The sequence below is a fragment of the Onychomys torridus genome, chromosome 4 (assembly GCF_903995425.1).
Source record: "Onychomys torridus chromosome 4, mOncTor1.1, whole genome shotgun sequence".
Taxonomy (NCBI): domain Eukaryota; kingdom Metazoa; phylum Chordata; class Mammalia; order Rodentia; family Cricetidae; genus Onychomys; species Onychomys torridus.
In genome coordinates, this window is record NC_050446.1 from 77,264,920 (window position 1) to 77,292,080 (window position 27,161).

General features: G+C 42.2%; 1 protein-coding gene across 3 annotated transcripts in view; it reads left to right on the plus strand.

The window, feature by feature from the left end:
* Positions 1–21,369, plus strand: part of Pamr1 (peptidase domain containing associated with muscle regeneration 1) — an 86,674-nt gene extending 65,305 nt beyond the window's left edge. For all 3 annotated transcript variants that reach the window (XM_036186095.1, XM_036186094.1, XM_036186097.1), the window contains 5 exons: positions 11,895–12,107; positions 13,790–13,856; positions 16,892–17,124; positions 18,360–18,652; positions 20,339–21,369. In XM_036186095.1, the coding sequence (XP_036041988.1) occupies positions 11,895–12,107; positions 13,790–13,856; positions 16,892–17,124; positions 18,360–18,652; positions 20,339–20,875 (1,343 nt within the window). In that variant the 3' untranslated portion in view covers positions 20,876–21,369. The remainder of the gene's footprint in view (positions 1–11,894; positions 12,108–13,789; positions 13,857–16,891; positions 17,125–18,359; positions 18,653–20,338) is intronic.
* Positions 21,370–27,161: the final 5,792 nt, after the last annotated feature.

A 27,161-nucleotide genomic window follows, 5' to 3' on the forward strand; every position in this document is an offset into this window, starting at 1 on the left:
CGCCCTGTCTCTTGTTCCATGTCGGGTATGTAATGGGATGAGTGTTTTCCTAGTCAGAAATTAACAATGTTCTCCCCAAATAGTGGGGAAATAGGTGAAGGCATAGACATTACTCACTAGCTGAACTGCTCCCACACACATAGGATGGAGCTGACCATGTGATAAGGGCCACCTGCTGTAGGGATGCTCAGGCTCTGTGTCCATTGACCTGCTCTTATTCTGGCCCTTCAGGCTTCTGTTTGGCACATGAGGTCACTGAGGTGGGACTTAACGCAGGAGGCAGAGTTTATGTAGGTCCTGGGCTCACCGGTAATCCATTAGAGCTGGAATGGGCTGTGTGCCCATTGAGAGTGGGGACACCAAAGAATTAACCTGAAATGGACCAGGTGGTGGTGGCATATGACTTTAATCTCAGCATTTAGGAGGTAGAGGTGGGCGCTTCTCAGTGACTTCGAGGCCAGCCTGGTCTACAAAGGAAGTTCCAGGACAGCCATGAATGAATGAATGAATGAATGAATGAATGAATGAATGAATGAAGAAATAAATAAATAAATAAATACAAATTAACTTGAAATGAAAACAAGCCACAACCCCAGGAACTCCAGCCCCAGACATAGGTCATAAAACTCCCATCTTTCTTAAATCTTGCCTTGGAGAACATTCTTTACCTGATCTCTACCAACTTCAAAAGCTGAAATGTCCTCTTAGTAAATTTCAAGGCATTCTTGTGGGCATCCATGTGCTAAAAAGCAACAGTATTTTTCTTGAGACAAGTTCTCACTATTGTCACCTAGGTTGACCTCAACCTTGCAATCTCCCTGTCTCAATCTCTAAGTCCTGATATTCCAGGCATGTACCCTTGTGCCCAGCTCCTCTTGTGTGTGTGTGTATGTCCAGATGTGCATGTAGAAGCCAGAGTCAACCTTAGGCATCTTTCCCAGAGGCCATCTGTCTTGTTATTCAGTGTCTCTCCCTGACCCGAAGTTTCCTCATTCAGCTGGCCTGACTAGTTAGAAAGCCACAGGATCCCTCCTGTCCCTTCTTCTCTAGTGCTGGGATGACAAGCATGTACCATGCCCATTTTCCATGTGGGTTCTGGGGCTCGAACTCAGGTACTCATGCTAGTGTGCCAAACACTTTACTTCCAGAGCTGTCTCTCCAGTCCTATATCCATCTTGATGATGACTCAAAAAACCCCTGAAATGTTGGGAAAACCAAAGAAGACTCTTCTATCAAAGCAGAACCATTGAGCTTCTCATATCATATAAGTGGCCCACTTACTCTACCACCATATGCCAGGTTGACTTTGAACAAAAAACATTAAACAACTAACACTTTCTGAACAATGGTCACTGTTGACCGTCTCTTGGACACAGGCAGTTTTAAATAGGCCATCCAAGCACCGGAAAGTGGTGTTTGAAAGACACAGTGTACCAGAGGCCCAAGACAATACTGATTAAGATCAAATAGCCAATTAAGCCCCAGTCTCCAAATTGCTGCCAGATGAATAAATAGCAGTGTGTGCCATCCAAGCCAACCTCACATGGGTAGCACCTCATTCACACCCACAGAGGACTGGAAAACATCAGGGGAGCTGAATTCTACCCGCTGGGAAGGGATAAATCGAGATTTTGGTGAAGATTGTCTCATCAGCTGGCGCCATTATTTCTGATGGGTGATGGCCTTCAAGAGAGTAAAACACACTTACTTCAGTCCAGAAGCACCAAATTCAAGCGTGAACCTGACAAGAAAAGGCGTGGAAGGAAAGAGGTGGAAGGAAGGAGGCCACCGTCCCTTGTCTCTGAGCACTGCCTTTGTGCTGTGTTGGATTTTAGAACAAGAAAACCTCAGCGAGGAGGCGAATGCCTTGTCCAAACAGAACTCAAACTGTCCCAAGTTCTTTCCTTGATTTTGGTGATGAGTGAGGTTGGGCGGATATAAAGAGTATGCTAAGAACTGAAACTAACACCCTCCATCCCAGCTCCCACCACAGCTAGATCATAGGGAGATATTTGTGTTGACTTCCGGCCTGGGTCCTTTGTAACAATGCTCAGAAACTCTGCTTTAGGGAGAATACCAAACCCAACTTTTGCTTGGTGGATAAATCAGCTTTCACAAACATTTCATGACTAAAATTTGCCAAAAGGCAAGCATACTTCTTCATTCATCATTTTATGATTCACTTTAGACCATTTGTGAAATCAAGAAGGATATCAATAATAATAATTAATTAAAAATAATAAGGAGCAGAATAAGAACAATAAAAAATAGAAGAAGCTATTATAATTATAGAAAGGTCACCATGAGTTTATCTATGGGTACAAACATTTACTTTTATTCTGACCAGAACTCCTTTCTTCTCTATATCGTGTGTATATGTGTGCACGTGTACACACACACACACACACACACACACACACACACACGATTCTATGACTATGAGGCTGAGAATCCCCCTGCCTGCTGTCTGTAAAGTAGGGACTCAGAAAATCTGGTTGATGAAGCTTGAAGGTTGGAGAGCCAATGATGCGACCTTGTGAGCTGTGAAATGGAAAGCCACAGAGCCAGGGCTTCCCAAGCTTCTTGGAGCTCAGGAAGGACAGCATTTTCCCCAGAAGCTGGGCATGGAGCTATAGCGTTTGACTTTTGCTGTGTTGTGTTTGGGACTCACTCTGGTGTCACCCCTCTTTTCTATGGGAATGTTTACTCTGTGCCAATATTGGAAGAATGGATTTTTTTTTTTTTATTCCACAGTGGCTCATATGTCTCAGAGTTTACCTTGAGTCTCAAAAAATCCTTTGAGCTTTTGAGCAGTAGCGAGAATATGACAATTAATGGGACTTATGGAATGAAGTGAATTTATTTTGCATTATGAGATGAACAAGAACTTTGTAGGGTGGCATGGTATGATTTAAAAAGTGATGTGTTTGTGTCAAGTTGACAAGGGACAGGTTTGTGGTGGTCAGTCAATTAGATCCTCATCCATTTGTACTTCTAAAATACTGGTTAAGCTTTCAATCAATGTCAAATGGCATGCATTTTAGGGCTTTGCTTGAAGGATGCTCAAAATATGAAGTATCTATTTTGTTGATTTATAAAGTGTTAAACTTGAGGATTTAGGATCCTCTTAAAGAATTATTCAAACTGCTACCAGCATTTTCCAGGCAGTGTGGTACATAGCTGCTCCTATCATGAGGAAGCATTTCTGAGTCTCTTCCCAATGTCTCATCCTTTATAATTTGTGGACCTGTGCATGATATACTGACTGCATTGCACTGACTACAAATGTGCCCTGATTAAGTGGCAGTCGCTGGGTGGTACCTTAGAGATGGCACAAATATGATAAAACTGAGAACTCTAATTACAAGTCCCCAATAGTTACTCTGAGCAGAACATCAAAATCAGAATCTGGGTCCATTTCACTTGGCTTTCTACCTTTAGAGTAAGAGGCTTTCTTTTGGACCACATAGCTGCCTAAGTGGTCTCAAGGCAGTTCCAGCATTTGACCTCATGGAACCTGTGTTGCCAGCTATATCCAGCCAGCTTCTGCTCTTAGCTAGTGTTTGCTGAGGACCTTCACAACCTATTCAAATTTGCTGAAAGCCCCGTGATTACCTTATTCCTTGGTTAGCATGCTCTCTTTTGATGTGATTTTAGAAGAAAGGCATTCGTCATAGGCAAGCTGATGCTAATGAAAAGGATGTGTGTGTTTATTTATCCCCACACCCTCACTTGTAGCATCTTCTTTTTCTCCATCAGAATGAGTTGAGTCAGTTAACCTAAAGAAATTAAACTGAGTTTCTTACACTGACATCTAATTGAACTACTAAGATTCTTCTTTTTCTTCATTTTTGTAGGGCTGGACATTGAACATAGGGTGTCACATGTGCTTGGGAAGTGGCCTGCTACTAAGCCATATCCCAGACCTCTTTATTTTAAGACAGGGCCTGACTAAGTTGGACTGACATTGAACCTACTCTGTGTCCAGGCTGGTCTTGAACTTGCAGCATTCCCCTATTCAGCTTCCTGAGTCCCTGGGATAACAGGTCTGTGCCACCAGGCCTGGCTAAGGGTTTTCTTCATTCAGAAAAATTTAGCATGGTAACAACCAGACCCAAAGAATAAATAACGTGATGGAGTGCCATGAGTCCTTTTCATTTGTAAGTACTTAAGTGAGGCCGAGAAAAGACTGGGTACATATGTATCTTAGAATAAGCCAGAACTGACATCACTTGTGTTTCTGGTTTTGATATGGAAAAACCACTCTGTCTACTTACATGAACTCACAGCCACTGTACAAGACTCACACAAAATCAAGCTAGCCAGTTCCAGCATGGATGGGGGAAGGGCTCATAAAGTCCTACCCATCCCCAGCTGAGAAGATATTGACAGCTGATGGCTGCTGGGAGGAAGGAGAATAGGTTTTCTTCAGGGATGCAGTCCCTGAAAGGCTACCCACACTCCAATGGATGATCCCATACCTGTGCAACCAGGATTGAGAGAGAGAGAGAGAGAGAGAGAGAGAGAGAGAGAGAGAGAGAGAGAGAGAGAACATAAAGTTAAGAAGGAAAGGTGGTGGTGGTGGGAAGAGGGAAGGAATTAGAGGTGAGGGAAGAGAGAGGAGACTGGGTCAAAATGCATTATATTCATGAATATATTTCTCAAACTATAAAACTGACTTTAAAAGATACAGAAAAATATCTGCCAATGCCTTTTTCTGCTTGGCATGAGTGGGGGTCCTTTGTTAAATATGTAGTGATAGAGCAGCATTACCCCAGTCCCCCAACAAGTGACGTGATAGATTTTGGAAAGACAAAGTAAGTTGGTTCTTTGTTCCCAGGCATTTTTTAAACCTGTCTTGTCTACACATCTGAGCTTAGAGCTTAGAGATCTAAGCAAAAGAAAATTGATAAATATTCATAGAAGATTAGTGTATCACATTCAAATTCTAGATTCATTCATAAAATACATTTCTTTTGTGAACAGGAATATTATATGGATAATGTCATAAGGGAAGAGAGAGCGGGCTGTTTTCCCATGTCTGGGTTCTGCTCCAGGGCCTGATACCTATCAGAGAATGGTGAGGCAGCCACAGTATCAACTAACTTCCTTCTATGACAGTCAATGTTACTTATTTGGATGTCGGAAAGTGGTGTTATCAGTGCACATAAATGAACCGCTCTTCCTGAAGACAATGTCACAAGGTCCTGACATGTTGCATGATGCTGCCATCTTCTTGTCCACTTCTTATAGATTTATGACCTTGGTCATCTCAGCTGTCAATAGTGATTCTTACTGGAACAACCAGGAGGAAGCAAAACAATATAACTTTATTTGCTCTGAATCAGCTTAAATCCAGCTCTCCGATCTGTAATTGGGAATCCAGTATTGGTTATTGCAGGGGCCTTCTCCATGCACAGGCTGTATAGAATCAGGTTATGCAGACAGCAGTGAATCCATCAAGGAGAATCCTGAGCAAGTCTTCTTTATTCATCCTGAGAAGTCCCATTGTCTATACCACCTGACCACTTTGGGTACAATAGCTTGGAGCATGAGAGTATTTGTGGAAGCTGGAAGCCCTTCTTTCTCTAAGGGCATATTCTCTAATTTCACCCTCCTACAAGAACTCAGTATCCGGTCATGCTGATGGCTCCATGGCAATTGCCTCACTAGGTTCCCATCATTGTCTGTAGAATCAAGAACTGAAGGCATGAGAGGTTCTGGTGCCTAGGCTAAGAAAACAGCAGAGCTATCTTAAGCTAGTTTCTCCTGGCCCAAGTGTTAGGGTCTAGGTTTTTGTTAAAGCAAGCACTCCTAGAATCAGACAGGGAACTGGAGAAGACGTAAACAAGGAGGAAATCAGTCAAGATGTTTTCTACTAAATTCCCAAATGCAGCCTGATCCTGAAGGGTTCTGGAAAGTGAAATTACAGCTCACAAAACATGCCCATCCCATCGGCAACCCTTGGTTGAATAAAGGGTGAGACAAGATCAAGGTTGGGCAAGCTAGCTTTCATACCCAAGGGCAGTCCTCTGAAGGATGCAGGTGCCAGCTCCAAGCAGCAAGACGCACGTGGAGAAGTAGAGGGCAGATCTCTTGTGTTGGTATAGGGATATGAGGAACCTGATGGGGGTTCCTGTAGAATTCAAGATAAGAACAGTTTAACATCATCATATGCATGCCTGTAAATGGAATCATAATGAACCACCTCATACAGTGCCCTTTAGGGAGAGAGGAACTAAGGATATGGAAGTCTTTAACTGTTCTTCTGAAGCAATACTCCATAAAGATGCCCCTCTGGTGACTGTTTTGTTCATGCACTAGCATATAAGGGCATGCTGAATTTAATGTGTTTGTGTCCCCAGACTGAGTATCAACAGGAACAAGGCAATGTGCTATCTCTTATTAATCATGGGTGTTCTACTTAGCCAAGTAGGGGCTCTAGCTCCTTTAAGCCAGAAATAGAGATATTTTAAATTCTCTATTGGCTGTGTCTGAAATATCCATGCTACTGAGGTGAAATGAAACATAAAGCCCTTGAAAAAAATCAAACAAAAAAGAATTATGAATCTGTCCAATGGGGAGATACAAAGGTTTCTAAAAAGAGAATACATGGAGGACTAGGAATTGCTTTGAAACCTGTGGGAAGGACCTCTGATGAGATTCGAATGATCTGTATACCCACCAGGGAGATATCTAAATGAGGAGAAACAGCAGTGGGTGGACTAAGTCTTAGAGTTCCCTTCAAAGGCATCATAAGTGGGTATGCAGCTTTGGAGGATATGGAAATGGGAGACAAGGGACAATAATGTCCAGGTGCTGCTTGCTATAGGAGCAAAACTTTACCGTTTTACTGTGTAGGATTAAAATGAGAAAGTAAAGACACTGCACTTGGTACCCAGAAGTCTGAGTCAACTTGAACTTGGAAGCTCATCATTGGTAAACTACCCAACGTTCAGGAAATGGAGAGGAACACTGCATCATGCCCTAGAGCAGTGGTTCTCAACCTTACTAATGCTAAGACCCTTTAATGCAATTCCTCATGTTGTGGTGACCTCCAACCCTAAAATTATTTTTGTTGCTGCTTAATAACTGTGATTTTGTTACTGTTATGAATAGTAATGTAAATAATTTTCAAGATTGAGGCTTACCAGAGGGGTTATGACCCACAGGTTGAGAACCGCTGCCCTAGTAGTGCTAATAATGGCTTTTTAAGGCTTCTCTTTGGGATGTTCTGTAATGTGTTTTAAATTTGGGAAAATGGATTTTAAAAGTAGTTGACTACTTTGTAAACAAATGCAAACGTAGGAGATAGAACTTTATTTTTTTTATTTTCAGCCCAAGCACATACATGTTATAGTCCTACTTTACACACAACAAAAATAAGGTTTGGAGACATAAAATTCCAATTATTGTTCATTCAGTAGAAAAATGAATAAATTCTACCTCTTTGGTAGATTTTGGGCTTGTTGAACTCTCATGCTAGAAGGCCACTGCTTTCCACCAGTGCCCCGTGGCTGAAGAGATTTCATGGAAAAACTTGTATAGGTCAATGATTATGCAAGATATTAAAGAGACTTTTCTTGGGATGGAGAGCCTATGGGACATTTAACAAAAGGCACAGGACATCAAATGTTGACTTCAGATACTTACCAGAGAGGATCCAGGCTGTCTTGCTTGATCCTTGAGAGCCTATCAATAGAAACAGCAAACAAAATAATAAAGAAGAAACTTTTGTCTGTTGACATTGTGTGACTGCAAAATTTTAAAACAAAATATAAAGAAACAAAGGGCTATTCTCAATGCTATAAGCCATAGATAATGACTGGTTTACGTCATTCCACACCCCCTCACTGCTTTGTGTGTATATATATATATATATATATATATATATATATATATATATATATATATACATATACACACATATGTGTGTGTATGTATGAGTTTCTTTGTGTTTAGGGGATTTAAGACTGTGAATCTGTAGAATATTTTTAGCACATTGCTTTTGTCTCCTTCTCCTCTCATCCAGGGACACCAACTTACATACATATTTATTCAATTTTCTATACATACTTATTTTCCTATACATTTTCATCTTTTTGGCCATTTAGGCTTAGTTATGATTCTTTTCTTCTAAGTGTCCTTTCAGCTTATTCGTACTCTTCAGTCTCATTAGATTTCCTATTAAATTATCCACTGAATTTTTTATTTTATCATTGTACTTTTCCATTTTAGATTTTTCCTATGGTTATATTTCAAGGCTTACAGTTTCCTGCTGAAATGATCAGTCTTGTCTTTGGTTTCCTTGAGCATATTCAGCAGAGTTACTTTTTTTTTTTTTTGGTTTTTTTTGAGACAGGGTTTCTCTGTGTAGCTTTGCGCCTTTCCTGGAACTCGCTTTGGAGACCAGGCTGGCCTCGAACTCACAGAGATCCGCCTGGCTCTGCCTCCTGAGTGCTGGGATTAAAGTGAAACCACAAAACTACATTCTCTAGATCTTTAATGAAGCTCCTTCTGTTTCACTTGATATTCAGTCATGTGGTCTTGTCTTCCATCTTGGTCAGTTGTGACTACTACAACAGAATGGCATAGATCGAGTGATTTAACATTTACTTCTCATAGTCACAGAGGCTAGGAAGTTCAACATCAAGACACTGGAAGATGACCGGCCTAGTAAAGACCTGCTTCCCACTTCCTAGGCGTTAGAATCTTGCTGAGTCCTCAAATGAAGGAAGACAGGAGAGAGCACTCTCTGGATTCCATTTTATAAAGGCAGTAATACCATTCAGAAGGGCTCTATCTTCATGATTTAAATACTTCCCAAACATTCTATCTTTGAATGCCATACTACTTGGAGTAGTTAGGATTTCAACACAAGGCTTTTGAGGGAGACATTGAATATTAATTGGCTCCTCACTTAGAAGTATGCTTGGATTTATCATGGGGACATTATATATGCAATAACTTCAAACCACTAAGTGTACTCAGAATTCTCTGTCCTAAGTTCTCACCAAATTTCAGCTGCTCTGTTGATTTAACTGTGGCTTTTCTTAGCTCAGAAGTAAGATGTGCTATATGAAAAGTTTACATATGACCTGATTTGACAAATGTCATGTTGTAAAGTGTACAAATTGAAGAATTGTGAAAACAGAATCATATCCTCACAGCTTGGGTAGAGATGGTGATATATTCCAGATTAGCTTCTCTTCCATTCTTATTTTAAAGCCTTCCCAGTGAGAGAAATGAATGACTTGAATATTCTAAATCTATTTCCTCCAAAAGTTCAAGAACTCTGCAGTGTTCAAACCCTCAGTAAATGTAGCAGATTTATGATCCCTGAGGGTTTAGCCTATGATAAATCGTGGTGTGGAAGTCTATCATACTATGAAAGTGCCTCCTTCCAAGGAAAGAAAAACCCAGCTCTCAGGTTTTCCTGTCCAAACCATTAGCAGAAAGGATTTCTTCCCTCTGCTGAAGCTGGTGTGGCTACAGTTTATTCTTCAGTTCTCACTTTCAGGACTGCTTTAAATACCACCATGAGCCATGAGCAAAGCTCAAAATTCATGAAGAATAACACTTGAATTACACAATCTTCAGCTCCTAGACTGATTGGTCACAGATTTAAGTAAAAACCATAGCTAGGCAGTCTAGTTGAGGGTCATGGCCAAGTGAGTAATTCTGCCCCATGTAGACAAAGTGCTACTTATCAACTCCAAACTCTGGTTGATCGTTACTATATGGGAGTATAGATCCAGATATTTCAGTCCTGAATCATGTTAAAGGCCAGTAACTTGACTTAAAATCTCCCAATTACTATGTTATGACTAGTTCCACAGTTATAAACATGCAGGTGGGATACACTGTGCTTTTTATTGTAGTCTCTAGGTTCCGGTAGTAGCCTTCCGGCTGTGTGTTCAGAACTGAATGCATCTGTACTAGCTGAAGGCTACAGCATTGGCTGCTTTCTCTGCCTGTTTCTCTCACGCTGGGTTCCTTCCTGAAAACATAGCACTGAGGTTTTCTGAGTCCATCTGAGGTGGAGTGCTTTGTTATGCCATCTCAGTATTTTTGAACAGCTTGCTCAGTGAGGTCCTTTTTCTTACACTTAAAATAGGAGCTTAGGATTCACTCACAAGAGGAGCTGCTTATATTACATAACCCCAAGGCACACAGATTATGATTGATCTATTGCCATATGGCCTGGACAGTCTCCAAGTAGAGTCAAACCACTCATTTGGCTGGTTCTAGCAATCTTCCCAAGTGGCACATAGAGACAATATTTTTTAAATTTTTGAATATTTTAAAGGTATTATCTGAATGGAAATTCTCTTCTTGCCTGGGAGCAAGTAAATAAATTGCTGTGAAGACGAATGGGGGCAGTTATAGGAGAAAGGCACGTAGACTGTACAATCACATTACTTGGAAGAAATGACTGCAAGAAATCAGGGATAGGCACCAGAGAAACAGCTCACTTTTGCTCTTGCAGAGAACCCAGGTTCTATTTCCAGTACCCACATGGTGGGTCACAACCATCCAGTTCAAAGAATCTGATCCCTTCTTCTGGCCTCTGCAGGCACCAGATATATATAAGTAGTACACACACACACATATGCAAGCAAACACTCATACACATAAAATAAAGTAAATGCTAAAAAAAAAAATGAAATAAGGGAAGCTGAGAGAGCTTTGTCCTAAATTCAATAATTAAAGGATGGATTCTTCAGCAGACTCTCTGTTTTTCCCTAGGCTGGTCATAGTCATTACTGTGTCATAATCTGTTTCAGACAATAATGCTGCTTATCCAATAGAGTATTTCCAGGCCATGGCTGAAATGCTCAGAATAGCCGCTGATGCCATTTGACTTTAAGTCTCTGTCAGACAGGAATGAAAGAATAGAAATTTCTTCATAATGAATGTTAGCTGCGCAGATGGAAGGTTCTATTTGGAGATCAGGAAAGTCTGCTAGATCTACAATTATATTACATAGTGCCATTTTGTTTTATTTTATTTTGTGCATATGGATGTTTTGCCTGCATCTGTATCTGTGAACCACTTACATACCTGATGCCTGAAGGCCAGAAGACAGAGTCAGATCCTCCTGGAACTGGGGTTATAGACAGTTGTGAGCTACTGTGGATGCTGGGAATTGAACCCCAGTCTTCTGGAAGAGCAGCCGGTGCTCTCAATTACTTAGTCATCTCTCCCAGCACTCCCCCAACACCTTGGGTTTTTCTGTTTTGTTTGTTTGTTTGTTTTTGACTAAAAGTTCCAGCATACTGTTTTCTTCCAGGATGAAAACTAAAGTAAATCCATTTTAGATATGCACCCTGTTTCAAGTCAATTCTACTGTCAGAGTACACAACCTAAGCAGGAAATCAGCAGATATGCACCCTGTTTCAAGTCAATTCTACTGTCAGAGTACACAACCTAAGCAGGAAATCAGCAGTCTGGTTTAATGGCTTGAGTGTTGGGAGATGAAACGTAAGACAATATAAAAAAACAAAACAAAACAAAACAAAACCAAAAAAACAAACCATAATATATTAATTGAAAAATCTAGGTGACGTAGTTACAGTGTCCAGGCTTCCTCAGCTTCCACAGTTTGAGAAAGAAATGAACAATATCATCTAAGGCCCAGATTTAGTGCCCAACTGATTTATATTTAGAATGAATGATTTCTTGATTTAAGAATAAGTCATAAAACAAGCCAAAGACACGTTGAACACATGCTTCTCTACGATGAAGTTCTTCTCAGAGTTTCTTCTAAGCACTGCTGTTAGCAGGCACTCTATCACTGTATTTGTAATTCAATGAAATGTGAGAAGAGTCTATTCTAAAATCGGATGACTCAGACTTTTAACAGTGTTGTTTTTCCCTTCTTCCACTTCTAGTCCTTGAAGAAAGAAACTGCTCAGACCTTGGGGGCCCAGTCAATGGGTACAAGAAAATCACAGGAGGTCCTGGGCTTCTCAATGGGCGCCATGTCAAAATTGGCACAGTTGTGTCGTTCTTCTGTAATGGCTCATATGTTCTCAGTGGAAATGAGAAGAGGACTTGCCAGCAGGGTGGAGAGTGGTCAGGGAAGCAGCCCATCTGTATCAAAGGTAACTCAGGGGTGTTTCTCGGTTCTGCACATGTGCATACAGTCGTTGTGATTCTTTGACAGCTCCCATGCCTGCTTTTAAGTCCCTGGGATAATGGTTTCTTGGAGGCTCACCCGCAAACCGTTTGGGACTCTTGTATTGGAGAGTATCTTGTAAAACTTCTGCTTCTTTTTTTTTTTTTCTGGACTCCAAGAAGACCTGACTCTCCTCTTTTCTAAGGTGATGGAGAAGAGCAGTTTGGGGAACACGACAAAGCTGAGTCTTAGATATGTAAATCCAAGGATGGAATTTGTAAGCCTTTGCCTAGCTGCTTTTTATCACATTTCTAATAAAAGAATCAATAAGCGCATGTTCCTGGCCTCCTCTAAGGGAAGACTTCAGATGTGGATGGCTAAAAACAAAGAGAGCAGACCTTGAAACATCTAATGGGCAATTAGAAGAACAAATGAGTAGTTCAGAAAAAAAAAGAGAGAGAGAGGGAGATCAGTATTCCTGAAATGGAGTAGATGGTGTGAGGTAGGGTAGGGTCTATAGCCGTCAGGAGAGATTTAAGGATGCTAGGAGGAGCTCGGATGCTATACCGGATGAAAGACAGGAGAAGTGGGTGTAGATGGAAATGCAAGCATCTGTCTTATGGTAAGCTCAAAGAAAGCTGGTTTAGGAAGGAACATTTAAAATATAGATTGGGAACAGAAAAACCCTGGACTGTTGTGTAGGGAGGCTGGAGCCCCCACCCCCACCCCATCCCAGTGGAGATGCAGTTTCTCCCTGACTTTACCCATTAATTGTTTTTGGCTGACATCTCCTTAACTGAGAAGAAAAGTGTGTTCATGTCCTAGATTGTCAAGATCATTGCCCCCAGCCTCCACTCTCTCTGCTGGGTGTTTGTCAACACCCCAAATCATGGGGAAAGGAATAAAAGAGGGAAAAAAAGGGATAAATGTGAAAGGGATAAATCACTTTAGACTTTTGCCAGAAGCAACTTTCATCCTCCAAGTACAGGGCCTGATGTTTTATTTCATTAAGTATGGGAACGGTGTTGCATATGTCCTTGGAGGTTTTTGTCAACTTTTCTCTTACAAATTAATACAACCAAACTATTTTAAGTTGCTAATTAGACAAATGTTGGCTGCTAGATTGGGAAAGTGAGATGGGAAGGATTCATTTTCCCTGGAAAAAAAAAGAAAGAAAGATTTCAGTGAATTGAAACTGGGCTCTGAGTTGTCCTCTGGTGACTGCTAAGGACCTTCATTGCAGAGACGGGACAAGGAATGGCTGGTTACTCGGGACTTATTTATTGGCACTGTGGTCTGGTTTTAAACAAGGACTTCTGAGTTCCTTCTGTGGGCCATATTTTGGAGCCTTTACTGTGAGTTTCATCCCATTATGATCTAGTTTGCTAACACCATTCCCAGGAACAGATGGCTCTGATCTATGAAGTGCCACTGTCCCAAGTCACCTCGGCAGAACAGTTCTTTTTCAGAGGGAACTACTGGATTCTCCAGGGGCTGCTTCCAGGTTATGTCAAAAGCAGTTGACATCTTTGCTAAGCACACACACTGTTAACGTTTTTCTAACACAGCCAGGCTCTGAGACGGGGGATGAATGCAAGGTGTCTGGATGATGTGGTGTGCATGGTGAAGATGGGAAAGGATCATACAGCATGGTTTATCTGTTTTTAGCCTGCCGGGAACCAAAGATCTCAGACCTGGTGAGAAGGAAGGTCCTTCCAATGCAGGTTCAGTCAAGGTGAGACCACACCCCTGAACTCCACTTTCAAGGCTAATGACTATCTCCCTTCTCCAGCTGTATTTGGCCAAAGGCAGCCTGGCATTTCTTAGGGACATTTAGTGCTAACGGGTCATGAAAGAATGGAGCTTGTTAGATGGAGGCTCATTAGCCAGCTGCTTTTGGCCAAGAAGTAGCTCCTACTGGAAGAGGTACAAGTTTTACTGGATCGTGGGAAAGCAGATGGCTGATGAGAAGAAGTGAGGCTTCCCTGATGATCTTTGAGGAGTTGAATTTAGTATTTTAGTCTTCCTGAAATGACTGCTTCTTTATTATGGCAGCTTCTAGGAGTTGGCAATCCTGCTAAACACTGCAGCCAGCTAGGGTTTAGGAAGATGGTCTTGATGATGACCAACCAGATGAGGCAAATTGATGGATGTGGGACATGAACTCTTGTGTGTGTATACCCAATGCTTTTCTTGGGAAGACAGATGAGACCCACCTTGTGGTGAGAAAAACCATTCTTACTCTCTTCCTTCATCCTCTTCCTTACTCTCTCTGCTGCAGTTGCACACACATCTTTGGTTGTCTTCTACCAGTCCAAGCATAATTCTATGTCAGAAACATTAAACTTGTTGCTTGTTTAGTCTAGAAATGGTTCCTACTGGATCTCATAGAGGCTTAGTCTCCTCTACCGTTTTAATTCTCTGCTTGTTTTTACCTAGCAGAGAGACCATCTCTGACTGTTCTTTTATGATTATTTAAAAAAACATTTTATGGTATTGAGGAATGCTTCCAGAGCTTCATACATGTAGTAGTAAATGCTTTACTACGACATCCCCAGCTCACAGCTGTCATTTCAAACAAAATTATCAACAACATGCATATCCTGTCACCACATCAGGCAGTTTCCATTACCTGGTCTTCTCTGACCTTCCCCATGATTCTGATTTCATTTGGCATTCCTGTCTTTCCTCCCCACCTTTCTCTCTCCCTCCCCTCTTTCTCCTTCCCCCTTTCCCCTTCAAACATACAACCTACAAGTAAAGGAATATTGCCTGCTTTGTTTACGCTGAAGTTTTCCTGCTTGATACTGCCTCTGCCACATAGAAGCCGTTCAATAAGTAGTTCTTGAATGAGTAAATCCGATTGACAGTCAAGGGTTCAAAATCTGCTTCTGCCTCTCTTCAATCCTAGTTATGTTTGAGCAACTCCCTGAAGTTACTGGGGCTTCATTTTCTCTTTTGAAAACCAGAGGTGATTAATAATGGTCCCTGAGGATTGCTGTAAGGATTAAGACCACACTGATAGATGACACAGACAGCACCCTTGCTGTGTGCCAGCAGTGGCTCTTGTCACATGACAGACGTTGTTTATTTAGTTCTCATGCTAACCTCTGAAGCTGGGCATTTTTTATTATTACTTGCATCTTATTAACATATCCTTGCATATGTGGAAACTGAGGTTCAGAGAAGTTAAGTAACTTCCTCAAAGGCCCAGACAAGATGCCTCTTTAATGCAGAACTGCTTGGATTATCCTTCAGGGAAGATCACCATTTACATCTCACCCCTGCTCAGGCTCTCCTCCATATTTGTCTTTCTCCTGGCAAGGTGTTCCCTTGGGAACAATGGCAGTAGAATGCGGACTGCCTCATTTCTGATCTTTCCCTGGCTTCCCTGGGGTGGGCTCTCTGCTAAGTGCAATCCACCAGCTTCCTAGAAGGCACTGTTTAGGTGATGATGCCTGTACAGGGATCCTGAGCTACACAAAGAGACAACAGGGCTTCCTACTGTTACAGAAATTTTCGTGGAAGATTAGAAGAAGGTGCTAGATGACTCCTACAATTGAGAAAGCAAGCCTAAAATTTAGTGAACTGGGGGTATTCTTAGGTTCTGCAGCCTCCTGAAACAAACAGTAGCTTCAGCGACCAAAAGGTCAGCATACTGCATGTTTAGAAGCCCCCACACCTAGCTGTAAACATAGAATGGATATTTATTGAATGAAGTCAATGTAGACTGAATATTTCCTGAGCCAAACACCATAGAGGTACAAGAAGTAGATTTCATTTTAAACATCATCAGACTGATATGGCAGAGACTCTAGGGTGGACATGGTGACTGCTAATACTTCCTTGGGTACCATCTTCTTTTACTGCATCCCCAAGGCACCCCTGCCCACAAGTAGTCTCGGGACTTCGTTTCCCCATTCATTATTACATAGGGACGAAGACATCAGTTCCTGAAGGAATCTCAGTTTGCCGACTGGCAGCCATTATGCACCACTGTAAAAACAAGCACAATCTGCAGGAAACGTGCATCTCTCCCTAAAGTGTCTCTAGGGGCCTCGACTTCAGGGCTCATTTAATGCCCCTTCTCACATTTACATGCAAGTTTTTGTATTTCTCCTAAGCAGTGTCGCCTGAGAGAAAGTTCAAGTCTCTGAGGTGAACTAATTACATTTGCTAATTGCCAAATCAAGCTACTGTATCAACACAGTTTAGTTCAAGTCAGTTTCTAATATTGCCCCATTATGAAAATGTTTAGAGAAAAGAATGTGCCTGGCTTTCTCTGATTCAAATTAACTTCTTTTCCTATTTAATTTTGCAATTAAATGCTCTCTCTCTCTCTCTCTCTCTCTCTCTCTCTCTCTCTCTCACACACACACACACACACACACACACACACACACACACACACCCTCCCCCCACAACATGTACCTCTGTGTAGCAATATTATGTCAGACTTTATTCTGTTTGATCAAAACCCTAGGAACTTGGAAGCATGCCAAGAACAAAGGAATACAATATTGAGTGACTTAAGAGAATGTATTCAGTAGCAAAGGGAGAGAGTGAGAAAGGGAGGGAAGAGGGGTGAGAAGGAGGGAGGGAGAGAAAGAGAAGAAGAAGAAACAAGGGGAAAGAGGAAGTGGGTAGACAAAGATAGGGAGAAAAGGACAAAGACAGAAAATGTATATTTCTCCTGTAACCAAAGGCAGCATGGGAATTGGATGCTAACATCTGTCTTGCTCTTCTCTGGTCCTGTGTGCCTTGATCCAGGGAGACACCATTACACCAGCTTTATTCCACAGCCTTCAGCAAGCAGAAACTGCAGGATGCCTCTACCAAGAAGCAAGTCCTTCCATTTGGAGACCTCCCTCCTGGGTACCAACATTTGCACACCCAGCTCCAGTATGAATGCATCTCACCCTTCTACCGCCGCCTGGGAAGCAGCAGGAGAACATGCCTGAGAACTGGGAAGTGGAGTGGACGGGCCCCATCCTGTATCCCAAGTGAGTCAAGTCTCATCTTTGAGTTTGAGCCTTTTTCCATTTCCAACACCATTTGTGAAGAATTGTTGACCATTGCAGGCTTTTATGGGAAGTTTAATTGTGCAAGGGATAACCTTCCACAGCTTCCCCTAGTTTGGTGACCTCTGGAATTCCACAATGAGAGCTCCCTCCTTTAGGTTTAAACTTACTGGTCAGGAGAAATTGACTCATTAGCTCTGAGAGGAATATTTTCTTGTAGAGGATTTATCACATCTAGAAAAAGGAAAGAGCCACAATTAAATACCAACTGAGGATAGAGTTAAAAGTGTGAGAGGATCTCTACTTATGTCACCTTGACTACCTTGTGAAGTCTTGCTTTTCACACTCATTATCGAATGACTTTAAGGAATTGCCATTAATTAAATGATGAGTGAGAGTAGATAATGTAAGATAAAATGTGGAAGTTCTAGATTAGAGTCTTGCACATTCTCGCCTACCACCTTCTTCCTCTTTGTGAAAAGAGAACAGTATGGCTGAGTTTGTTGTGGTCATGCTTATGGAGACAGTCAAGGGATTTTGTCTATTACATCATCCCATTCAGCCTTCTCAAAAAGCCCCTAAAGTCATAGTTATTTCTTTGAATATTTTCTAGGCAAAGAAACCAAGGATCTAAAGGGCCAACAATTTGTCCAAAGTCCTATTGTTTCAGTGAACTACAAAACCTCCACTTTTAATTCTAGACTTTATAGCCAACTACATGTAGTTGATTAATAACAAGGGGAGGGATGCTAGGGAGATAGCTTGGTAGGTAAGTGATTGTTGTGTAAGCATTAGGGGCATGAGTTTGGCTGGGCATAGTGGCATGCATCTGTGACGCCAGTTCTGAGTAGCAGAGACAGAAAGATCCCTGGGGCTTTCGGTCTAGCCAGTTGGGCCAAATTGCTGAGGTCCTGTCTCAAAGAATAATGTGGAGAGAAATGAAGACGGCATTAATACCTGACATTCACACATATATGCACACATGTCTGTGTGCTAACACACACACACACACACACACACACACACACACACACACACACACACGTATCTGTACATTAAATTAAATGAAAAGGAAGAGAAAACCAGTTTGGTTTACTTAGTGGTTCTTACCTCTATTGGATCCTTCCATTCAGATTTGTGCTGTCATGGTTGAGTGACCTGTTTGCCTTCAGATGTCAATGGTCTGAGTTGATCCTATTAAACTGTTTTCTCCACAGTCTGTGGAAAAATCGAGAATGTTGCTTCTGCAAAGACCCAAGGGACCCGCTGGCCATGGCAGGCAGCCATCTACCGGAGGACCAGTGGTGTGCATGATGGTGGGCTTCACAAAGGCGCATGGTTCTTGGTCTGCAGTGGTGCCCTGGTGAATGAGCGTACTGTGGTTGTGGCTGCCCACTGTGTGACTGACCTAGGGAAGGTCACCATCCTCAAGACAGCAGACCTCAAGGTTGTCTTGGGAAAATTCTACAGGGATGATGAGCGGGATGAGAAGACCATCCAGAATTTAAGGGTGAGAGAGGGCTTTCTTGGAAATCAGAGCTTTGACTTAACCAACTATGAGCACAAGAGAACAGAGCCTGTGTCAGCCCCATCCTTTAGCAAGTCAATATCCATCGCAAAGCCTAGCATGCAACAGGGACTCAGAGTTTCATACTGACAGACTCTGAATAGATAAAGTTAGCAAACCATGCAACTGTCCTCCACACCTTTGCTTGTTTTGAAAACAAGGTAAAGCCAGGTATCACCTATTACTGTCGTCCTCAAAAGTCATTCACATTACAGTAAAATATACATGTACTTTGTCTAGTAGCATGTACTATAAATTATAGTACACTAAACATTGATGAAGCTATTTGTTTAATGGCTACCTCTGTTTAAAATGATTTGTTCCAGGGATGTTATGACTTGTCACAGTGCCCTGACTACTCAGATCAAGATAAATTAATATGTGTTTCTTGAATAAAAAAGAGAACTAATTATCTATCATATTTGAATTTGGTAATTATTTCAAGTAGGTTTTGAGGATGCAGGTTTTTATCCAGGATACTCCTAACTGTAATACTTTCCACTTGTTCTGAACCCTTCTTCCATTCATCCATCTGTCCATCTGTCCTATCCTACCCTTCTTTTCACCTGTCCATTCATTCTTCTACCCATCCTTCTGTATATGTCTCAGTTCATCTACCTATCCACCCATCCATCCATCCACCCACCCATCCATCCATCCATCCATCCACCCACCCATCCATCCATCCATCCATCCATCCATCCATCCATCCATCCATCCATCCATATCTATCTATCTATCTATCTATCTATCTATCTATCTATCTATCTATCTATTTATCTATCTATCTATTTATTATTGAGCCCCTACAACATGTTATCCATGGAAAATAGAGAAAGAAAAATAAAACATGGCTATTTTCTCTAGTCTACTGGGAGGGACAGACCAGAATATCATGAACAGCATTTCATAAGAGAAGCTCCCAAGGAAATAGGATCAAGTAATAGAACTATACATTTAAAAATTGAAAGATAAGAATATGAATTTTTAGAAGCTCTAGTCAAAAACATTGACTAGGAAAGCATAAAATACTTAGGAAATACCCCGTGGAAAAGTGTTACAGAGTGTTCGAGAACATCTTTATGGAGAAAGTCTTAGGGACCGTTTTTTGGGAAACACAGCTCTATCTTACTGGTTTTAAGGTACATGAAATGCTCTCAGTGGGCCAGAGATTGTAAATCCATAACTTATAGGGCTTACACATGGATAGTGCTAACATGTGTGTTCTTAATCAGTTGATTGAACATTAAATGATTGAGATGTTTCAATGAAAGACTTGGTGTCCTTCTCTGGTAAAAATAAGAATGCTTATCACATCTTTGTACAGCAGTGATCATCTGGAACAAGCATCAGCTGCCCAGTTCAGATGGGACATGGACACCCACTTCTATGGCCTTACTTGCAGACTCCACTTATTTACTGTCACCTTCCAGGCCCCAGTAGGAATTTGAGTTGACAACTCTGGAAATATCACAATTAGTTTTTTATGATTCCTTGAGGAATATATCTTCAAATAATTGTAGCTGTCACTTAGACAGTTTCTTTCAATAATTTGACCCCTAACTGGCCTCTTCTTGTCCACACTAGAGTGGACTGTTCACCACTGCTATCTCTTCCTTGCTTTTGTAGATTGCTGCTATCATTCTGCATCCCAACTATGACCCTATCCTGCTTGACACTGACATCGCCATTCTGAAGCTCCTAGACAAGGCCCGCATCAGTACCCGTGTCCAACCTATCTGCTTGGCTACCACTCGGGACCTCAGCACCTCCTTTCAGGAGTCCCACATCACTGTGGCTGGATGGAACATCCTGGCAGATGTGAGGAGCCCTGGTTTTAAGAATGACACACTGCATTCTGGAATGGTCAGGGTGGTAGATTCACTGCTGTGTGAAGAACAACATGAAGACCATGGCATTCCTGTTAGTATCACTGACAACATGTTCTGTGCCAGCCAAGACCCCAGCACTCCTTCTGACATCTGCACTGCAGAGACAGGGGGCATCGCTGCTTTGTCCTTCCCTGGCCGAGCATCCCCTGAGCCCCGTTGGCATCTGGTGGGCCTGGTCAGCTGGAGCTATGACAAGACATGTAGCAATGGCCTATCCACAGCCTTCACCAAGGTGCTGCCTTTCAAAGACTGGATTGAGAGGAACATGAAATGAGCCAGCTGCAAGGCCACTGAGAAGCTTTTCCTAGCATCCATCTGTATATATGGCGTATGGCTCAGTGTGGACCTGAAGTATGATTTTGCCCATGACCTTGGCTATAGAAAGGTTTCTGGTTTCAGGGATATACCTCAGTAGAGGGTGAGTAGTGTTTGCTTCCTGACAGGGAACTGTATTTCTGACTGCTTGGAAATCATCCAAAAGATGCCAGGGCTTGCAGAACTGAATTTCATCAAAGAATGCCATGTGACTAGAAAAGAAAATCTTCCAGACTTTGTAAACCTCATAGTTACATGAATGTCATAGTCAGTTCTGGTTGAAAGAGTTGACCTGGGGGGACTCTGGGCTACACCAGTCTTTGGTCAAAGTTCCAAAGAACAACCTGCATGGCAGCCCAAGGCAAAGGAACTTAGATGTGGCACATGCTCCTATGTACATTGTCACAAAATTTTCTGATCCTTTTCCTCTCCAATCTTTTGTAAACATTTCAATAAAAGGATTGGCTCCAAAATGAAAGTCCTGCTCTTGTTTTTGCATGCTGTTTTTATAAGCTACATGGATTTGGGCCAATAATTTGGTGAGGGTACTTTAACATAGAGCCAAGGGGTATAATTTTCCAATGTGTCCTTCAAAGACTGTCTTTTCTATACCAGACATTGGAGTTTAGAGGGGCATGCAGCAGGCAAGTCAGATAAGTCAGAGAGGACAGTATGAGTGACATGCTGGTTGATCTTGACTGCATGCTCAGTTGGATGGAGAGGTGTCCAGATGAGTAATGCACAGTTCAGTGTCTGCGAGGCTGTTTCCAGGGAGGATTAGTCAAGAAGAGAAGGTGTACCCTGAATGTGGGAAGCTTCCCACATTTCATCCTAGTAGCTGCAGGCTCAGATGGAATAAAAGAGAGGAAGGAGAAAGCAAGCCAGTGTAGGCATTTTCTCTCTGCTTCCTGGCTGCATAATGCGAGCTGCTCCCCTTCTCCACACCCTTTCCGTTATGATGAAGTGAATTCTCCAAGACCATGAGCAAAAGGCTCTTTCTTCTCTTCACCTGTTTCTCTCAGGTCACAGTAACAGAAAAGTTAAATGTGGAGTAGCCGATTCTAAGTGTTTCCCTGATCCTATGTTTCAGGCTCAGTGTAAAAGTGCCTTGAACCCCCACAAAGCTTTAAAAAAATTATGGTTATGTAGTGTGTGTGTGTGTGTGTGTGTGTGTGTGTGTGTGTGTGTGTGTGTGCTGCATGCTTCCCACCATGCAAGTGTGGAGGCCAGAGGACAGCTTTCAGAGTCAGTGCCCACCATGTGGGCCCCGGAATCAAACTCAAATCATCAGGCATGGTGGCAAGTACATACAGAGCCATGTGACAGTCTGTACCTCCACAGGTCTGTGTTTCCAAAACAGTTGAATCAGAATTATGTGTCTGCTTATACCAGATTTGATTTGCCAAGAACCCAAGGCTTCGGGGTTCCTTACAATGTATATGAGTGTCCTTGGAAGCCCCTCCTCACTTCCCACTAGAATAGAGGAAAAGCAAATTCAATCCGATAAATACTTTCTATGATATTTCCAGTATATTCCCTCTTGGGGCTTGACAAACACTTCTAATATTTTCCTCTTTCCTCATCACAAGTTTTCTTGTGTCCAATGAGCATTGAGACAATAGGGGGAACTCCTGAATTCATGCTGGGTCTTGGGTGTGTGATGGGTCTTTGCAATTCCTCAGTGTTTTCCTAATGTTTAGTGTAGGATCTATCTGGTTTCCATGTGGCTTTGTGGTCCTCCCTGTTGACCAGGCCTCTCCTCAGCTCCTGTAGGGACTGGCATTCCCAAATCTGGTATTGACTATTTTTGACCCTGGTCTGGGTCACTCAACTTACACAGTGGCAGCTTCTCTACAGACTGCAAAGCCACATGCCAAGTGGCACCCTCTTCTTACTTTGGAAGCTTATGGGGACTGCTAAGTCTTTTCTGTCCTATATAAGAGAGGAGAACCCAGGCCTGTTATAGACTTCCTGGAAGACATTAGCTTCCTATCCATCCAAACAGGAACTTTATTCTCCTGCTACCTATATCAGAGAACTTTAACCTTGCTACCTTCATCCCTAAGACAGGAGTAAAGGTATGTTTGCAGTCCAGCTTTCTCCCTCACCTTTATGCCTCCATACATTTCTCTGAGCCAGAAGAGAATTACATCTACTTTCTCTTTTATCCTATGTTCCTGGGGCTTTCCATGGGTAATCTCCCACCCTTCAAACAACCCTTTTTCTTGTCCTCATGGCTTCATCAGGGGCAATGGACTGATTACAAGTACCCAACATTTGGAGATTTAAACAAAGACACATTTATTCTCATGCAGTTTGGGAACTGGAGAGTGGTTTAATCTTAGGTAGGATTGATTCTTCAGATAGTCATGAAGTTATTGTGTTTTAAGAAAGTGAGGATCTCAAAAAGTATGGTGGGAGTTAGGTCAAGGAGATCTGGACTCAAGGTTCTGTTTTCCCATTTCCTTCTGATTGGTATGATGGTATAATGGATAACTCAGAGGGTTCAATCCATGATCATTAGGTCCTATTGCTTTGAGTTCATAGTGGTATAATACATTATGGAAGGAATGGGGGAAATGCCCTCTCATGATGGAAGCTAGATTATATATATATATATACAGAAAGAGAGAGAGAGAGAGAGAGAGAGAGAGAGAGAGAGAGAGAGAGAGAGAGACTAGAGTTCACATAGCTCCTTGAGGGTAAAGCCTAGGTTATTCATCTCAGGTATGTTGTCATAGGACAGGAAAGCTGACTAAACCTATGTCGTATTATTTGGCTCCTATAATACTAGGCAGGGCTTGAGTAGTCATCTGTGCACAGCTTCACAAAGCTTCTGCGCTTGCCTCAGTGGGACTTCACACATGGGTACCCATTCTAACGTGTCTATTACCTGTCTTTTTTGATTCCTGATATGAACCCCCTTCCCCAACCTAGACCATCATTTTCCACACTTTTTCTATATGCTCTATACTGTATAGTGTCATTTATGAGGTCTAGGAAGCAAGTGAAACTTATAAGGCCCATGAAATTTACAAGATGTGGGATGTACCCCTCCCTTCCACCACTCCAGGTTGTAAAAGCAGCAATGATTTCTGGGGAGGGGAAATCTGAGACACACAAAGACTCCTTAAGTTGTTCTGTGAGTTCCAGAGACCCAGCTTTCCTGAATCATCACCAATGTTGGGGTGAGCTTTCTGTTAATGCTGCTGCCCACGAGTCACTTATGTTCCTGTTAGCAACTCCTTACCCATGCTCCCGTAAGTAGCTCTAGTCAACTCACTGGTTCACTAGGCCAGACTTGGTGGGCTAGTTTCTCTTGTTTGCTCTTGGTGCCCTATCTGAGGTGAATAGACACTAGGTCATAGCTTCCTGTGACATCACACAAGGCCATTGCAAGGTGCTTGGTGCATGGTTTCATGGCCACAGGTTTCTCCAGCAGCGTTAATACTGCCCTTGTAGACTTAAGTACTCATGCACATTGTAAACTGAAGTTTCCAGAAGACACAGAAAAATATTAATTAAATATTCTACAAGGCCAAATGAGTGAAAATCACAATCATAGAGTTAGACAGTTGCAGGCCAAAGCCAATGACCTTGAGCTAATTTTAGTCCCTTCAAAAGCCATTTATTGCCCACCTCTGTGTTTGACATGACATCCCTGTAACTAACATAACCTTTAAAATGTATTTTTAGCAAATGACTATCTTCCACCAATCCAAAAGCTGTCATTACATGGCATCTGAAACCTATAGCAGTTTCCCCGCTTGGCTGTGACCCATTGGTGAACCCCATCAATGTATTTGGGAAGTGCCTTGATTTATAACTTTTTTGCTCTGTAAGTAATAAACTATCTCATAATAGCTTCCATAAAGAAAGATGTCTTTGGGGGTAACCTTAGTCCATGCATCCAGGCACAGTCACTCATACCTGACTTAAGAATAAACCATCTCTTGCCCTCTTTGAGGTACCAGCTATGTCTCTGCATTCACAAAACTAAGACCCAAGTCAGGATATGAGGCTCAGATACAAGCCTGTTCCTTGGCCAGATCTGACTGCTTTGGAATGTTCTCCATCCCTGGTGTGATATTCTCCAATAGAGGTTGAAGGCTGAGAGGTTTCCTATAAAGTGGAGATTTGGCATTTCATCAATCAGAGGTTTTTCTAAGAATCAGAACTCCCGAGAGTAACCTAAAATGAGGGATTGTGATGGCCAAATGCAGCAGTGGACCCGTGTGTGCCAAGCCGATGCCTCTGCTCCTGGTGGTGGGTCTGAATCAACCAGGCCAGCACTCAGGAAGAAAAATGATGTGACATTGGCAGAATAGAGACATGCTGGGTTTTATGTAGATGAATGAAAACCCTGCTTGTCTTCTGCTTACCTTAGCCTCTATGGTGAGTGGCCTGATGGAGGATCCAAGCCCTCTCACACAGTCCAGGATTCACAGAAGCCAGAAGAAGGTTTACAATAGGTTCTGGAGGATCCGGGACCTGGGTACTTTGCTGCAGCTGGCTGTGGGGTGAACTTCAAGTGACAGGGGATGTGAACTGCTACAGTGTCCCATGGACTGTGTCAACTTTCAGAGTATGAAGACAGCCATCACTTTCTTCTTTCCAAAATTCGTGTTTCTTTTTAGCCCAGTCTATCCCAGACCTACACAGGACAAGGAACTCCGCAGCACAGCTCTGCTTTCCTTCGGCTGACACATATAAAGCCATGGCAATCATGGAATGCTACTGTGAAAAAGTGCCTCTCAACTGAGGGTACCTTGGGGAGAGGCCAACAGGATCCTGATTTATCTCCAAGAGTTTGGTCCTCATTTCTTATGCAGTAGTTGTTCCTGTTTGCTTGTTTGTTTCTTTTTAACTTGTCTTATAAACTGTGTATTTATTATTTATTATTGGCTATGTATGCATGTGTTCGCATATGCTGCACAAGTGCACACATGCCATGCCATGCATATGAAAGTCAGAGGACAACTTTCAGGAGTCAGTTATCTCCTTCCACCATGTGGGTCCAGGAACTGAATTCAGGTTGTCAGAATTAGCAGCAAGTGCCTTCGTGTGTTGAGACACCTCACAGGCTTCTTTCTGGTCCTTATATACATTTGTAACCCCTAATATTCAATATTCTATTGGCTAGGCTTTTGTATATAGAGGTTGATTGGGCATTACTGGCAAGGCTGTGGTGTTATGTTAATGATAAATCATATTGACAAATGAAATTAACATGAAGGGTTATCCTGTGACTGTGGTCGATTGAGATACAAGCAATACCATTCTACATCTCATGTAATAAGCAGATCTTGACACTGGATGTCTTCTTTTATCATGCCTTTTCCTCCTCTTCCTCCTCCTCCTCTTCCTCCTCTTCCTCCTCCTTCTCCTCCTCCTCCTCATTTTGGAGACAGATCTGAAACTGAGAAAACCTCTCTCAATTGAGGATATCTTGGGTAGATAGGGTCAGTTGGCCTTAACTTCATAGAGATAAACCTACCTCTGCCCCTGGAATGCTGAGATTAAAGCCATGTGCCACCCTTTGCAGCTTCTCCACCCTGTGTTTTGATACATACAAGGTTTCTGACTTAATCTGGAGCTCACAGTGCAGAAAGACTAGCTGGCCAGTGAGCTCCAGGGATTCTCCTGTCTCCATCTCCCAAGCACACAGCACTCTGTTCAGCGTTTGAGGTGGACTCTGGGATGAGGTAAACTCAGATCCTTCTACTTCCAAGGCGGACACTTCATTCACTGACCCATCTCCCCTAATAATGTGCTTCTATTCTAATGTGCAGTCATTTCATATCGTCGTCAGGAGAGTAAAAAGACAGAAGCAATACTCTGAAAAGGCATTAGTGGACTGAGGTTAGAAGACCCAGTCCCAGCTCTGTCGTGATGTGATGTGGCCTTGAGCAGGAGATAGCCTCTATCTAGCACACAGTACTATCTCCTCTGCAAATGCGAGTGATGTGGTTTTAAGTCAGAGAGATGAAGCATCTAAGGGCTAAGGGTATGAATAGTACCTGGCCTATTGTACTCTACAAATACTCTGCTATTAGAGCAGTGCTTGTTTTGTTTCTGTTCCCCAGGAGGGAAAGATTTGAGTTCAAGAAGCCATTTATGAGAAACATAAACAGAGTAGAGAGGATCTAGAAAAAGAAAGTGTTAGAATGAGGTTGAGGTCTGAGCATATGGAAGTAACTTTGGAGTGGGGTCAATCATGACAAAGGATGAGTAGAAACCTCTGA